Here is a 14,091-nt window from a genome sequence, read left to right as displayed (position 1 = left end):
GCGTACACAGGACCGCCGCGTCCGGCAGGTGACTGTTGGCCCTGCCCGGCCGTGTGGCCCAGGCCGAGGAGCCCCGCCTTTACAAAGGAGCTTGTGCTTAAATTGTATTGTAGTGAAAGCCGAGAGAGTTCACAGAATTTTATCTCTTACTCTGTACTAATAATCGATAACAACAATTTATGTAGCTAAATCGATTTTAAAATAGTGTGAATGGTTAAACTTAAGTGAAAGTTATAAGCATTTAAAATTTAGTCTGTAGCCACACGTGTATGTTTCTAATAGTAAAAGGACAGTCATGACGGATATGTTATATTTAAATAATATTGTCAGTTTGGGTTTCGAATTCTTGGAGATGTTCCATATTAATTGGTCCTCCTGGACATGTTCTGGGAAGAGTAATGTTTTCATATATGTGCCCCGAAGGAAGCAGAGCGGATGCTTCAGGCTGGTGACGACACTGTGCACCTTCCATTTGAAGGGGGAAGTCTCCTACAGATTCCGGTTAAGGCCCTAAAATACAGGTGAGATAAAACTTGATCTTGTAAAATGTATTTTCTACCCACATCAAGTCCACGAATAAGCCATGTAATGCTTTGTTAAAGTATTGAGCTTTATTTTTAAAAAGATGACACACCTGGCTTCTGGCATATCAACTAACGCAGGGCTTCGTGAATTCAAAAGGAAGTCTCCAGGCCCTTCCCTTTGCAGGTGACAGGCAGGAGTGAAGAAGCAGCCGGGCTTAGACCAGAGCCTTAATTAACCCAGCTTTCCTGCCACACAGACGAGAGCTACTTGTCTTCCATCGCTCCTTCTGTTTTAATGAAGTTTAAAATCAGTACATGAGTCTTAGAATATTTCCATTCTCTTGGTATTATAGCTTTCTCCTTTCTGCCCTTTACTGGGGCTACGTCAGTGTTTGCTGGAAGATAAACCTTGGTAATCTGTTTTCTTATAACCTTCTAAATTTTGACTATTCATAGAGGCCCTGGAACTCTCCTACTTTGCAAAGGTGTGACTTGACTATTGTCAGGGCTTATATGCTGGACAAGTTGAGTTTCATACACAGTTTATAGTTTATGACTTTGTTGATCTCTATGTAAATTTAAGAACCAAATTTAGTGGTAAATTCTGTCTTTAAATTCCGTACATTTTTGTAGTTTTAAAAGATGAAAAAACCTATATTACTTATGCACATACCTGATTCCTAGTTCCACGTTTATTCTATTTCTGTTTAGCTCTTGATAGTAGTAAAGTCAGGTTTAGAATGGTTATAGGTTCCACTTAATGGAAAAAGTTTGTTGGTATTTATTAACTTCAGTTTTTTCCTCATTTTTAATTAATCTTTATAGTTCTTATAGATGGCATATATAGACTAGTTTTATTAGTATCTCGTTTTATTTTGGGGAAAAACAAAACATGTACTGTCTTCAGAAAAGTCTTAATTTTTGGTAACGAGAAAGGTCTTAGAGGAGGACATTTTGCAGCTAGAAAGTGCTTCAGGAATGTGTCTCTTTCTCTCCAGTTATTTGAACTTGGGAACACACCAAAGAAATGTTTGCTCACAGTAGGTAGTTTCAAGTTGGTTAGTAGGTAGTTTCAAGTTGGTTAGTAGGTAGTTTCAAATTCACCATTGTGAATTTGGGCATTCAAATGTTGTTCACCTTAAAAAAATTGACTTGGTAAAGCACCTTTTCCTAGAGATTGTTTAAGGACCATGTCACACTTCTCTGCAATCTTAGATTTTATTTATTTATTTATTTATTTATTTATTTATTTATTTATTTATTTAAATGTTTCTTTATTTTAATGTTTATTTGAGACACATACACACACACACACACACACACACACACACACACACACACACACACACACACACACACACAATGTGAGTGGGGAGAAGGGCAGGGGGAAAGAGAATCCCAAGCAGCCTCCACGCTCAGCTTGGAGCCTGACACAGGGCTTGATCTCATGACCTGACCTGAAATCAAGAGTTGGACCCCTAACCGACTCAGCCACCCAGGTGCCCCTGCAGTCTTATTATTTTAAACAACATTGGATTTAAAGTGTGAACACAGCTAGCACTTTCTAAGGATTGCTGTTTAGTCATTTGTCACATAGCTGCCATCACATTGTGAATTTAAGGTATGATTTGACATTTGTATTTGTCACTTATATGCATGAAATGTTTGGTGAAGAAAAAGGACTTGTAAATATATTTCTATTAACTTCATAGCACTTTCCTGTTACTTGTGACTGATAACCTCAAGTCCCAGATTATTTATGGATATGATCATTATTGGATTTGTTTCAAAAGAATTTTGTAGTATTTTATAAAGACTTGGAATGGTTACGTTTTTCTCTTACAATGAAAGGACAGTATTTTGTTCTTTGGATTTTGATAAATTTGATAGAATAATACTTTGACACTAAAAATGTGAATGTCCGCTAAAAGTGGTATTTATAAACCCATTTTTGTGTTATCTGTTCAAGTATTTTCAGAGTTCTGTTTTTAAAGTGTTGCCTTTTCCATCATTCTTTTTGAAGATTTTTTAAAAGCTATTCTAAACTAGCTTTAAAAAAAAATCATAATCTTAATTTTTTTTTATGTAACTGGGGCTATTTATTTGATGAGATTGAAATTTGTGCCAGTTATAAAAGTTCCCTAATTGCCTTGAGGCTGTATTTTTTATATTTACAAGCACATTAATGTATTCTTTTATGCTATTTCAATAATATGTTTATAACCAAGATGATCGTCTTTGGGCATAATTGCCAATTTATAGTCTTACTCCTAGCTGTGATTCTACAGAAGGTTGTAATTCTTCATGAGATCTTTATGGCAGAACTCCATAGTTCTGATATTTTGCTAGACCTTGGTTTAAGTGCAAGACAAAGAGCTTTCTCAATTTTAAGTTGGTGAAGACAAATATTATATAGTTAAGAGTGACAGTATTAATGCTTTTGCAAGTACTGAATACTAACCAAAAAGTGTATTTGTTCTTTAGTGTTGATCCCTCAGTTGTTAACATATCAGATGAAATGGCCAAAACTGCACAGTGGAAGGCACTTTCCATGAATACTGAGAATGCCAAAGTAACCAGATCTAACACGAGGTAGCTGTAACTATTTACGCATTTTCTAACTAGCCAATTTTCAGTTGACTTATGGATAGATAGCTATTTAATAAAACCATTACCTTTAACTGAATTTGCATAAGTTTTATTCTCTTAACAAAACCAGCCTCCTTCTCTTCTTTTCTACTTTCCTTTCATCTGTCTATCCATCATTTTACTGAATACTGGAAATCAGATATTAGTGCCAAATAAGTTATTTTTTAAATCCGTAGTTGCCTATTTCCAAACAGAATTTGAGCCATTTTAGAATAAAAATGAATATCACATATGGTAATATGGAATAAGTGTATAAAAAACCAGAAACCATATACAGAAAGGTAATTATCAGGGGTGACATAAATACTATAATTGGACACTACCTCAATCATGCTTTCTGATGGTCGAAGCTAAAAGACAAACAGGATTGTTTTCCTTGTTTGGTTTTGTCTTGTTTTGTTTTGCTTGAGCCTACCATTTCTTCAGGTGAGGTAAATGTCCTAGAAGATAGTTGAAAAAAATTTAATCCATGGATACGAGGCCATTCAGTTTTATAGTGGACCACGGACTACATAACTATTTCATACCTCCTTCCTTAGATTTCTCGTTAGGTACCCAAGAGTACTTGAATCCCTTGGGTCTGGAGAAATGAGGTATTACCCTGTAGCATACTCAGTCACTCATGCTCAACAACTACTCTGTGCCACTTTGTGCCAGACATTGTTTTGTGTCAGTATTATCTGCTTGGCGATCCAATCAAAACTTTTCCAGGCAATGGTCACAGTCACTAGGTGTTTCTCATTAGCTGTTATCTTTCTGGCCACTGTTTTTTTTGATAATAAAAAACAGTGGTTAGGTTTTGTTCATTCTTTCCTTAGCTCTTCTTAGAGTTCTACTCCTACTTAATCGCCTGCCTGCCTGCCTGCCTTCCTTCCTGCCTTCCTGCCTTCCTGCCTTCCTTCCAGTTCTGATTCTCTAAGTTGCACTATTTCCTTCTGTCTTTGATCTTAACACTTTGTAAGTTTAACTCTTTGTCATTTTGTTTCTTCCATGCAGCTAGAATTTAGCTTGGTATTCTTTTTACTCTTAATAATTTTTCATACCTTGTCAGCACTCATGGCCCAGGTTATTTTGATAAATGTAAAGACCTTACCATAATAGCATTGTATCTTTTATACTTCTGCCTTTCTTTCAGGTTGCCCCTCAATTCAAAATCAAAGGGAAAAAAAGACCGTGTTTGGGTCATGTCATTTAACAGAATTTGGGGGTCCTTCTTTCAGTCTTATCTGGAGAAGGCAGCAAATCACAGTGTGATTTTGTACTTTTGAAAAGTTTTTCAAACACAGATATCCATATGTTAAATGCAATAGCCAATTAAATCTATATACATGGAATCATTGTATTTGATATTGAAAATATAAAATAGGTGTGTTTGTATTTGTGAACCAGATTTGGGGAGAGAAAGTTTGTAAATCTGTTTCATTTTGCAGGAAGTTATTTTATGCTTACCTATATTAGCAAAGATTACTTTTCTTTAATGGATATGTCAGTGAAATGTCACATGCTACAACTGATTATAAAGTAAAACTAATAAGCTTAGTCATATAATGACTAATTTTAAGAAACTCCTCTTTAGTCGAAAAACATGAATTTCAGTGGCAAGCATATCCACTAAAAAATCTAAGAAGTTTTAATATTTGTTTTTCCAATCAAATTTACTGATAGGAAAAGAAAGCAGTATAATAACAACTAGGAAGTCATATGTTTATAGTATTTATAGTCCTCTCAAAAGGCTAATTATGGATACTCAGTGTTGGCCATGTTCAGAATGTAATATTTGTCCTTTTCAAAATCATTTATTCTCATTCTTTGTTTTAAATAGCCCTGAAAAACCTGTCAGTGTGAAAATAAATTTTGAAGATGAACCAACAAAGAAATACATGGATGCTGAAACTTCGTTATAGAATTGAACCAAGAGGAATTATATATATAGCTATCCAGATATATATATACATATATATATAATGTGTGTATTTCATGTCACTATATATAACAATATTGTATGTCATGCTATTTATGCATGACTATTGAGTTTTTGAAGTAGTGTCTGAAGTTTGTTAGGAACACCATGGAGACTGTGTGTATAATGAAATAGTCTCTTAGAAATGAGGTACCTGGTTCTTACTCTTCAAATATTTATTTTGTTGGAAAAAAAATGTTCTGTTCTGCAGTAGAAAGATGTGGGGAAATGCATTCATTCTGCTTTCCTTTAAATCCATTCATCAGTGGCCATTCATACCAATCTTAAATGACATACTTTGTCCATATATTTATAATTTTTACTTGAGTTACTAAAAGTCTGTGCTTATTATTTCGCTTCTGTTAGTTCTTTATGGGAAGAACAGGGAGTCATTATGCTAGTGTTGTGGGACAAATGTAACATGTTATGGCTTCTCTGCACGTGTGTTTCATTTATGCACATATCTGTATGTTTTACAAGCAGTGGAGATTTCTTGGTTATAAAGGTAGAACAATAGAAATTTTCCAGCTAAGAACTATAGTTTTAACATTTATGTTATTAAAACTTATTTTAAATCTTAAACCTCCACATCCTAGGTTTCTATTCTGATACACAAGTAAAATTGTAGGTGATTTTATCATTTAACCCTGTACCGGTTATAACTTTATGGATTTTAGAAGCTATGAAATGCACATTTATAGTAGTTAAATTTTGTTGTCTTTGTAGAAATATTTTCTGAATCCTAATGCTTTATCAGAGCCCAGAGTGCCCACTCTGTTCTCTGCCTTTGCTGTTTTTTACTTAAAATGTGGTTTAGTTTGTATCAGGTTCAAGTCCTTGATTATTTTTCTATTACAAGTAATATTAAATAATCAGGAGTCAGAATTCTCTTACTGGGTTTGTGATCAGTATTACTTTATTCTAAAGAATTACCTTTCACTTTCTTGTTTACGTTGTTACTCTTTCTATTGTATAGATAATATTTAATAGATTGTTATGTGATTTCATTTTAAAATATTTTATTTATTTTAATTGATATGATACTTAAATATTATATAAACATTTGAAAAGATAACAAATACAGAGTAATTTAAATTGTTAATGTGAATAGTTGGTGCTCACTTGCATTTATGGTTTATTATCTGAAAGCAGTTGACAGATTTTACATCTTTGATATAAAGCACTGCCATATTTGTATTTTAAAAGGAATTTAGACATTTTATGTATAGCTCAGATTGATGGCATTCTCTCTAGTTTGTGTTAGTATTGTTAATTTTGCTCTTCTGAGCTGCCTTTTTAACTTCTAGCACATCTTTTTAGTCATCTTTTATATACCCTTAGCTCTACATGAAAAAAATAAATGTTGTTCTTGTTAAGCCTGTAGGACTGGATGAATGGGGTTTTGAAACTGATTTGGCAAGAGGACAATTTACAAAAACCAAATGAGTATTGAGAAGCCACAGAAAGCAGTCACAAACTTGTGACATGAATATTCACATGAGAATTTTAATGAAATTCCAGTGCTCCCTTTAGTCATTTGTAATTAAAGTACAAGAGTATGAAGAGTTGATCTTATAGAGGATCATGAGGAATGCCAAAAGCTGATATTTTAGCAATTCTGAAGTGTTTTGAATCCATTCTAAACGACTTAAGAACTCAGACATAGTCTCCCCATCTGAGGCCATACCGTCAGATTCTAATGAAAATAAGGGATTTGACTTCTGCGCCAAATGGGAATTTGGAGATGTAGCTACTTTCCTTTAGAAAATCTAGCTGGCATCATTTGGTACTGCCTGCGGGAGACTTTTAGACCCCTGTTGGCACTTGATAACCGAGTATTACCCTTGGTTGGTGCTTGTTACTCTCTATGAGCTTCCATTGAAATGATTCCTATTTATCCATAGTGGCATAATCATTTCCAAAGACCCCGGTGTTTGCTGGTGTATTTTGTAAACTTCCCTGATGTACCCGAACAGGGGGAATTTCCCGCCATCCTTTCTTTGTGTCTGGACACCAGAGGGTTTACAAATGTGCTTGCTTCACAGGAAGGGATTTTAAATTTGAAACTGAAAACTACCTGGGATCATAGTGCTTCTGTAATTTTATTAAATTATGTGTGGTGACTGTTCAGTGCCCGACAAACCATGACTTGCGAAATGCATTGCACTCCAACGGTTTTTTGCCATGTTTCTAATTGTCAATGGTTTCTCCTTTCTTTCAACTACTTGACTTTACAAACCGGTCTGACATGACTACTCCATTGAAGAGCAAAGGTAACTCATGTTTCTTAAGTAATTAACTGCTTGTTTTACGTGGTCATGATCTTTTTCCACTATTTTTGAAAAATAACAATCATGGATAGTGTTCATTGCAAGACAAGTGAAAAATGTAATTTACTGCATATATTGATTTTTCAGCGTTGCCTTAAATAGGTGTAAATGAGCAGTGGTAATTGCAATGTACTGATTTACCTCAAGGTGCAAAATAATTAAACCTGTACATATTCCATTTACAAAATAAATTAATATAAACAGCCCTGCACTTTCTTTGATGCCTCGGTTTCCAGGATGGAGCTTAGTGCTACTGAATACCCTGGCTACAGAGCCACCTCAGGATTTCCTTCTCTCCACCCTATTTTATTTATTTATAGATGTCTGTTTACAGAGACTATAATAAATCCTGATGTTGACCATCTGAAATTTACTTTCTTTTGAATGCTATTTCACTCTAAAATAGCAGCTTTTGAGGAAATAGTGAACTTCCTTATGATAAAAAGATGATTCTATATATTCTCTAATAATATTAGGTGTGCTGAAGTGAAGCATACAAACCTTCTAATGGGTGTGTGTGTGTGTTTGTGTGTGCGTGTGTGCACGTGTGCGTGCACACGCATGAAAATGATGTTAAAAATCTTAAATCTCTTCAGTTGAAAAAAGCTGTGGCGTATCAATGTTCATATTTGCCAAGTCTTTGTAAAACGTGTAGGACAAAATTTATGTGCTAATGCATGTGTTTATAAAGCAGATTTTTTTACCATTGAGAACTTTTAACTTTTGTTCCCTCCATCCAAAAAGCATTTGTTTCGTCCTTGTACTTAAAGTTTATGTATGTATATAAAAGCTTTCTAAGTGTTTCCTTTCACAAAAACAGGTTCACAATTCCTGTAAAACATAAAATGGTATCTAAAACTGAGGTATTACACCAGAGCTTGCTGTTTTTCGAGGATCATATCGTACATCAGTTCTGTAAATGTGCTCAGTGGTCATGACATGTGAATCCTGTTTTAAAGTGCTCAGAGTTTGGATGTGTAAGCCATTGATAGAACATTGGGAATCAAACATGTTTAAATTAAATAACTTAATGTCCTAAATTTATTTATGTAGAGTACATCGTTATCACATACAGTACAAATATGTGAAGTGTCTTTTGGTCTAGTCCAAGGATTATTTATGTTTTAGAAAGTAAGCTTAAAGATTGTAAGGACATTGGAAATTTAAAATAGTGTTCAAAATTCAAAATTTGGCAATTTTTATGTAAAGTTGTTTTCTATCGTATCAAAAAGTAATACAAGTATCAATAATAGGAAAACATATAGTTGAAAATGGAATCATCTACAGATCATTTTTAAACTTTAATTAGCACATACTGACTGACTTCTACAGTTGACTTATAGCAATTCTTAAACCCCAGTGGTTTTTTTAATCAGATTTTTGTGCATTGATTGATTGTGTTGTGGCTTTTCTTTTGTTGCTGTAATATTAGAAGTTTGGGGTGTTTTTGTTTGTTTTGTAGGGGAGTTACCTTCTAATGTTTACTATGTTTAAATAAATAGAAATTGAATTTTATTGTTCATTTATATAATATTTGATAGCTTGGTATAATTTCACAGTACAGTTCTAATTTTTATGACTTTTATAATTACAATGATAATATTTTCTTTTGTAATAAAATCCAAGGTAAATTAAACATTTAAAATGTAGAACTGGTATTTTTCATTTGTATGAAGTACAAGGCTCTACCAAGTCTATAATGTGAATGATCCTGCCTTTCAAATTTGTTTCATAATTGTTAGAAGAAAACTATTTTTTAGAGATGTTATTGAAGTTGAAAGAGCAATAAAAGTCTACTGAATTAGTTGTTGGATATTGTCTTCACTTTGTAATTTGATTATTAGAATTGCTGCATATCTTCTCCATGTGGAGGGATGGGAGGTGAAGGAAAAATAGGTGATTTCTCTTTCCTGCTTCCTAATATATTCATATATTTCAGTAAGGGGACAGAAAAGAAGATTAAACAATATTATGTGTTCCACAGTGACTTTTTGGTAGTTAAGAAATACTGAAATTAAAGCCCTTTAAAAACAGACTCATTCATTATTCTCATTTTAAGACACATCAGTTTAGAATAAAATTTTGCAATGTGATGTGGAATGAATACATCACATTCCACGATGTGCAGTGAGTGTAAATTCTGAACTTACACAGACTGAAGACTTGGGGGGCGTTGTTTGTTTTTAATGGCCAATTTTATTATGAGTTTTTAAAATTTGTACTTGTTAAAATATTTTAAAAATTTATTTCAGAGAGAGAGGGCAAGAGGGAGGGAGAGAGAGAGAGAGAGAGAGGGTGCACACATCTTAAGCATCCTCCATGCTCAGCGCATGAGCGTTTTGGGGGCACCTGGGTGGCAAAGTCCGTTAAGCATCTGACTCGTGGTTTTGTTTCATGTCATAATCTGACATCAGGTCACAATCTCGCAGTTCATGAGTTCAAGCCCTGCGTTGGGCTCTGTGCTGTCAGCACAGCTTGGAATTCTCTCTCTCCCTCTATCTCTGCCCCTCCCCTGCTCTCTCACTCTCAAATAAACTTTAAAAATTTTTTAAAATCAAGTTTTGGGAGATGTAGTCACTGCCCTCATGGACACATTGGTCATTCTGAGCAATGTTAAGATGAGATTGAGTAGGTCCTATACTTGAAGAAATATGGAGCATCATTGTGGATAAAACTGGGCTCTGGATTCAAAGTATGGGTTCTACTACACAGAACTGGGTAGAATCATGCAGGTCACTTAGCCAGCTGTGCCAGTAACCAGCCAGCAACTTAGGAAACTTCTTGTACCTCCATTTTACAATTGTAACCTAGAATGGAAAACAATGACTACCAGACGATGTGGTGGAAGTGTCTGGCCTAAGATGAACACTGAATTTTTTTCAGTTTATAAAGCTCCATAATGTGAATCATCTTTTTAAAGCTAATGCAATTCATTCCTCCCCCCCATGCTAGACTTGCCTACACTAGATGATAGGTACAGATGTCTTGAATGCCAGGTCGCTTTTACTTTCACAACACCCTATTCTCATTGCCTGAGCTGTGCAGTGCACTTGAGTAACCGAAAATGTGTTCACCCTGTGTGCAAGCTATTGGCACATAGCTTTGATCCTTTCCAAGTAACCTAACCTTTGCTTTGGAAGAGAAATATTTTTAGTGCATAGCAGTTCTTGAAACTAAGATGAAGCAGCTCCTTTGCACCCATCCACCCATTTTATTTCAAATGCAAAAAGTTGGGTACCCAAGTCCAGGAAAATCCAGTTTAGGAAACCTATCCCCAGGCTAATAGCTCTAGGTGCCGGTGACAGGCTGCAGCGCTTTGCTAAGTACCACCGCGCTCGCCAGCTTACAGCCTTGGGGCTAGGACCTGCGCGTTCCATGGTTGCTACGGTAACCCTGCGGCAGGTGTCACTCGTCGCTATGGCGCTCGGCACGCCGCAGCACGGCTGCTCCTGATTGGCCGAAGCGCACCGGAGAAGCGGAAGAAGAGGTGTTGGCATTGGCTCCGCCGGCGCCGGTTGGTGGCCTTAAGCAGGATTTGATTGTACCAACGGTGCAGCAGGCAGTGCGGTCCCCGAGGTGGAGGGGACCGGGAGTGGGCTGGGCGGTGGGCGAGACAGCCCCCCCCCCCCCGCCCGGACCCGGAGCCGTGAGCGGCAGCAGCGGAGACGATGAGGAAGGTGATTTAGAAATTGGCCTCCAGGAGGGACCCTCCCTCTGGCGGGGTGAGTGGGGCCGGAGCGGGTGATCCTCTGCGCCGGCGCGCGGTGTGAGGCAGGGTCTCCAAGGAGATGCCCACAGGTCCTGGAGGAGCAGCCCTGAAGCCTCCGGGAGTCAAGCTGCACCCGCCTCGCGGTAGGGGCAGGGCGTGCGGGCGGTTGCGGACAGGCGAGCCGCCGAGAGCCTGTGTCCTAGCAAGTGGGTTGGTGTTGGGCGGATGGCTGGCGGGCAAGTGCATCGACGATGCTTGACGGGCCTCTCAGTTCCAGGAAGGAACTATTGTGCTTACGTGGAGCCCGAGTGTGTCTCTTCCGATCTTTTTCGATACCTCCGCAGCCTCATTCATGAGAGGCTTTCTGGGCGCCGCTTTCCTGCCTTCCCTTTCTGTGATGCTGCCTTCACTGCCCCTGCGCTGTTCTGCACCACGTGGCCGAGCCTGTCCGCTTCCATGCCTTCAGGCCTCACACGGCCGCCCACCTTCACCTCCAGCTGCTCCATTAAGCGCCAGACCCCCCAGTTCAACTGCCAGTTCGCTCCACACATGCGTAACCCGAAAAGCTCTCTCCCTCCACTCCCACCAGACTGCCTCACCCTCGGATTCCTTTCCTATCCTGGGCAGCCCTGTCTATTCAGTTACCAAAATCACATTCTGGCCAGTATCTTTGACATCACCTCCCCTAATGCATTTCCATCAATTATCAAGTCTGTAAACCCCCCCACCCCCCTTTTTAAAATTATTTGTCTATTTAGTGAGTGCAGGACGGGCAAAGAGAGAGGAGAGGGAGAATCTCAAGCAGACCCCAAGCTCAGCACAGAGTCTGATGTGGGGCTCGATCTCACGAACCAGAAAATCATGACCTGAGCCGAGATCTAGAGTCCAGGGCTCAACCGACTGAGCTACCCTGGCGCCCCAAGGCTATATCTTCTTAATAGCTGCCAAACCAATTCCCACATCACCATCTCCATTCTCTCTGTATTCCCACCAGTCCCTTGGTTAAGTTCAGCACCCATCCATCTCTCCCGGTGCCAGTCTGGCCCCATCAGATCTATTTTCCCCATGAGTGTTAGACTGACCTTTCTAAACAACGTGAGGGCACTTCGCTTCCTGCAAAGCTCCTCTAGTACCCTACTGCAGACTCCTTCATCAGGCCTTCCACCAGCCGTTCCATTTCGTCCATTTCCAGAACATGCCACGCTCCCTCCTGTGTGTGGTAATTGCACCTGTTGCTCACACTGCCCACAGTGGACTCCAATATTTGCACTCTCCCCAACCCTGTTCTCACTCACTCCCCAACCTTTCTCTGTGTGTGGCCTCATTAGTTTTCTGCTTCCTCTTCTAGATCCTCTTTGAGAAGTCAGAGGCTCTGCTAGTCTTACTCAGCCCTTTGTGTATCTCTCATAGTCCCATGCGCAGAGCCAGGGCTTAACAAATACTGGTTAAGTGAATGAGTCTCTAAAATGAGAAGTCACTGTTCTTCGTGACATCCATATTAGTTCCAGAAAAGTCAGAAATAATTTCTGGCCAGTGAAGCTTGTGTGTACAAAATACAAAAGTTGAACTGGGGGGTTTTACTTAGATTTCAAGAGCCTTGGTAATTGGACACTGTTTCAACTCCCAGTCTATCTTTCATAATCATTATGATGGTAGCTGTTACTATATGGCCTATGTTTCAAATGGGCAATAGAGAGTACAGCATAGGTTGTAAGAGATAAGCTTTGGGGTCAGAGATACATGGAATTGAATCCGGGCTTCAGTATTTTAGTTCAGTGGCCCACAGCAAATTATTTAACTTCTTATAAGCTTTTTTTTTTTTTTAAGTTTACGTATTTATTTTTGAGAGAGAGAGACAAAGAGACAGAGACAGAGACACAGAGAACACATGAGTTGGGGAGGAACAGAGAGAGAGGAAGACACAGAACCTGAAGCAGGCTCCAGGCTCTGAGCTGTCAGCACCATCATAGAGCCCGATGCAGGGCTTGAACTCACGAACTGTGAGATCATGACCTGCGCCAAAGTTGGACACTTAACTGACTGAGCCCCCCAGGTGCCCCAATAAGCTTCTTTATCTGTACAGTGGGCTGATCACAGCACATATTTCATAGGATTGTCTTTAAGAGTAAATGTGCATAATTCACATCAAGTGCATAGTGCCTTATACTTAGTAAATTTTCACATGTTTACAAATTGAAATATTTACATGAATGTTTGCAGCAGTTTTACTCACAATTGCCATATTTGCAAAAATCCAAGATGTCTTTTAGTGGGTGAATGGATGAGCTGTGATACAAGCAAACAATGGAATATTACCCAGCACTAAACAGAAATTAACTATCAAGCCTTAAAAAACCATGGAGGAACTTTAAATGCATTATATTACTAAGTAAAAGAAGCCAATCCGAAAAGGCTACATACTATACAATTTCCACAATATGACATTCTGGAAAAGGCAGGATTTTGGAGACAGTAAAAAGATCACTAGTTTCCAGGGATTGGGAGTTGGGAAGAAATGAATAGACAGAGAACAGAGGATTCTTAGGGCAGTGAAAATGCCATATATTATAGTGATTAATACATGTCATTATATATTTGTCCAAACCCATAGAATATACAACACGAAGATGAACCCTAAGGTAAGCTGGACTTTGGGTGATCATGATGTACCAACGTAGCTCATCCTTAGTATAAAAATAGTTTTTTTTAATGTTTATTTATTTTTACAAGACAGAGAGAGACAGAATGTGAGTGGGGGAGGGCAGAGAGAGAGAGGGAGACACAGAATCCAAAAACAGGCTCCAGGTTCTGAGCCCAACACAGGTCTTGAACTCACAAACTGCGAGATCGTGACCTGAGCCGAAGTAGGACGTTTAACCGACTGAGCCACTCAGGCACCCGTTCATCCTTGGTATAAAA

General features: G+C 38.2%; 1 protein-coding gene across 4 annotated transcripts in view; it reads left to right on the top strand.

The window, feature by feature from the left end:
• The window catches only part of SLC4A7 (solute carrier family 4 member 7), a 64,207-nt gene extending 58,099 nt beyond the window's left edge, over positions 1 to 6,108 (top strand). The window contains exons 23-25 of one of the 4 annotated variants that reach the window (XM_077760739.1): positions 424 to 521; positions 3,009 to 3,116; positions 4,996 to 6,108. In XM_077760739.1, the coding sequence (XP_077616865.1) occupies positions 424 to 521; positions 3,009 to 3,116; positions 4,996 to 5,077 (288 nt within the window). In that variant the 3' untranslated portion in view covers positions 5,078 to 6,108. The remainder of the gene's footprint in view (positions 1 to 423; positions 522 to 3,008; positions 3,117 to 4,995) is intronic. The other 3 variants (XM_077760737.1, XM_077760740.1, XM_077760738.1) reach the window with 3 other exon arrangements.
• Positions 6,109 to 14,091: the final 7,983 nt, after the last annotated feature.

The sequence above is a fragment of the Crocuta crocuta genome, unplaced genomic scaffold, assembly GCF_008692635.1.
Source record: "Crocuta crocuta isolate KB4526 unplaced genomic scaffold, BGI_CrCroc_1.0 scaffold253, whole genome shotgun sequence".
NCBI classification, from domain to species: Eukaryota; Metazoa; Chordata; class Mammalia; order Carnivora; family Hyaenidae; genus Crocuta; species Crocuta crocuta.
Note: the sequence above shows the minus strand (reverse complement) of the source record. Positions and strands in the feature narration are given on the sequence as shown.